Source organism: Cynocephalus volans, chromosome 12 (genome assembly GCF_027409185.1).
Source record: "Cynocephalus volans isolate mCynVol1 chromosome 12, mCynVol1.pri, whole genome shotgun sequence".
In the NCBI taxonomy this organism is placed as follows: domain Eukaryota; kingdom Metazoa; phylum Chordata; class Mammalia; order Dermoptera; family Cynocephalidae; genus Cynocephalus; species Cynocephalus volans.
In genome coordinates, this window is record NC_084471.1 from 46,172,278 (window position 1) to 46,174,250 (window position 1,973).

Genomic DNA, 1,973 nt, shown 5'->3' on the forward strand with positions numbered 1-1,973 from the left:
ACATGTATTCAATGTGTAATGATCGAATCAGGGTAATTGAGATCTCCATCACATCATACATCTATCATTACTTTGTTGAGAATATTCCAAATCTTCTCATATAGCTATTTTGAAATATACAATAAATTATTGTAAGCTATAGTCATCCTACTGTCTATCAAACACTAGAGCTTATTCCTTCTGTCTCACTGTATTTTTGCACCCATTAACAACATTTCTTCACCCTTCCCTCCCCGCTACTCTTCCCAGCCTCTAGTAACTGCTATTCTACTCTCTCCTTCTAAGAATTCAACTTTTTTAGCCCCCGCATGTGTGTGAGAAGATGCAGTATTTGTCTTTTTATGCCTGGCTTATTTCACTTAACTTAATGTCCTCCGCAATGACTCAGTTTTTTTTTTTTTTTTTTTTTTCTTCCCCAAATGAATAGGTCTTTTATTCCATCATTAAAATTTACAAGCATGTCTTGGGAATCATCCTGTTGCTTGTTTCTGTAGCTGGACAACTCTTAGCTCTTATTCATCAGCCTGCTGAACTGTTCCTTTTTCAGAGACATAGATACCATCCAAAAATTTTCTGATATCCTTGTTTTTAACTGTTGTGGCTTGCTGAATTAAAGCAGCTGAATTTGAGACAAGTTCAATGTCATTTCCTTCAAGGATTAACTCATCTTTCTGGGCTTGAGAGAGTGAACAAGCAACACCTGGTCTCATTCGAACCCTGCGGATGTATTTTTCACCCAAGAAATTTCGGATTTCAACAAGAGACCCATTCTCTTGAATAACGACGTTGATGGGGAAGTGAGCATACACAGACCTCATCTTGTAACGGAAGCCCAGTGTAACACCCTTGATCATGTTCTGTACATGACTACAGATAGTGCGAACAGTAGCCAGTTCCTTTCTATTTCCCCACCATTTGTCAACCCGGAGCCTCTTCTTTTTCTTTCCAAGGAGACTGAGCTCTACATTGATGTGATTGAAGTCCCTCCGCAGGGTTCCTCTGGGGCCCTTCACTATTACTGTGCGTCCCTTCAGAGTGATGTCGACATTTTCTGGAATGTCGACAGTCTGATTGCTGAGAATGGTCTTCATTCTGTGCCACTGGTTTTCCCAGAGCCGATGACTTCAGATTCCCAGGGCCCACCAAACACAGAAACCATGACTCAGTTTTTACAGGCACCAAGCCATACATCTCTTGCACTTCTAACTCTGTCTTGACGTTGCCTTCAGGAAGATCTGAACTGGCAAAGTTGGTTTCAGTAGTGGTCTGAGGAAATGAACAGTAAGAAATAAAGGTCCTTTGCTTAGTTACTGGACCTGTGCCAGTTGCGGACCTGGAATCTACTGACTGAAGAGGTGCTGAGTCTCCAGGAGAAATCCACTAGCATGTACAAGTACTTTAAAGATTTCCTTTTTACTTCCCTGTAGAGCTAGGGCTGGGTCTGGAGCACACAGACCCCTCAAGCCCATTCACAAACCTTTCACACGCAGGTCTGTGAGCTAGGTAACCAGCAAAAAGGTCCTTGTAGCCTTGGCTGAAGAAGGAATAGTCTTTATTCAGCACACAAAATGCTATGAGCCAAGCAGTCCACAGTGAAACTCAGAAACTCAACTGCTACCAGCAAAGTCCAAAGAAAAACTGAGCAGCTGTCAGCAGAATAAACATGCTCTATTTTTAGATGTGAGCTCTGCCAGCCAGCTTCTGCTTCACAAACTGCAGAGCACACAATAGCAAATAACATGGGTGCACATGGACACTTACTCCACCCACACACAACTTGTTTACAAGAAATGTGCTGCTCACCTCCCAACCAGACCTGAGCCGAGGGAGCCTGACTAAATTATCCTATTTTCCCCACATTCCCTTCTCTATGTTCTTTAAAGTCTAGTATGTACTTAAAAGATTTGCCTAGTCCTTTCCAAAAGGGACCCATGGACATTAATTGGGTGAATATATACTTGAAAAGTACAGTT

The 1,973-nt window shown here is 42.0% G+C and overlaps 1 protein-coding gene across 1 annotated transcript; it reads right to left on the minus strand.

Annotated features, from left to right (window-relative positions):
• Positions 1-419: 419 nt before the first annotated feature.
• Positions 420-1,133, minus strand: LOC134360821 (large ribosomal subunit protein uL6). Its single transcript, XM_063075645.1, has one exon. The coding sequence runs from the start codon at positions 1,089-1,091 to the stop codon at positions 513-515; it is 579 nt and encodes a 192-aa protein (XP_062931715.1). The 5' UTR covers positions 1,092-1,133; the 3' UTR covers positions 420-512.
• Between the last annotated feature and the right edge of the window lie 840 nt (positions 1,134-1,973).

What these genes read in the sequence shown, in the direction of transcription:
- LOC134360821 (XM_063075645.1), bottom strand. Translation starts at nt 1,091, where the DNA reads ATGAAGACCATTCTCAGCAATCAGACTGTCGACATTCCAGAAAATGTC.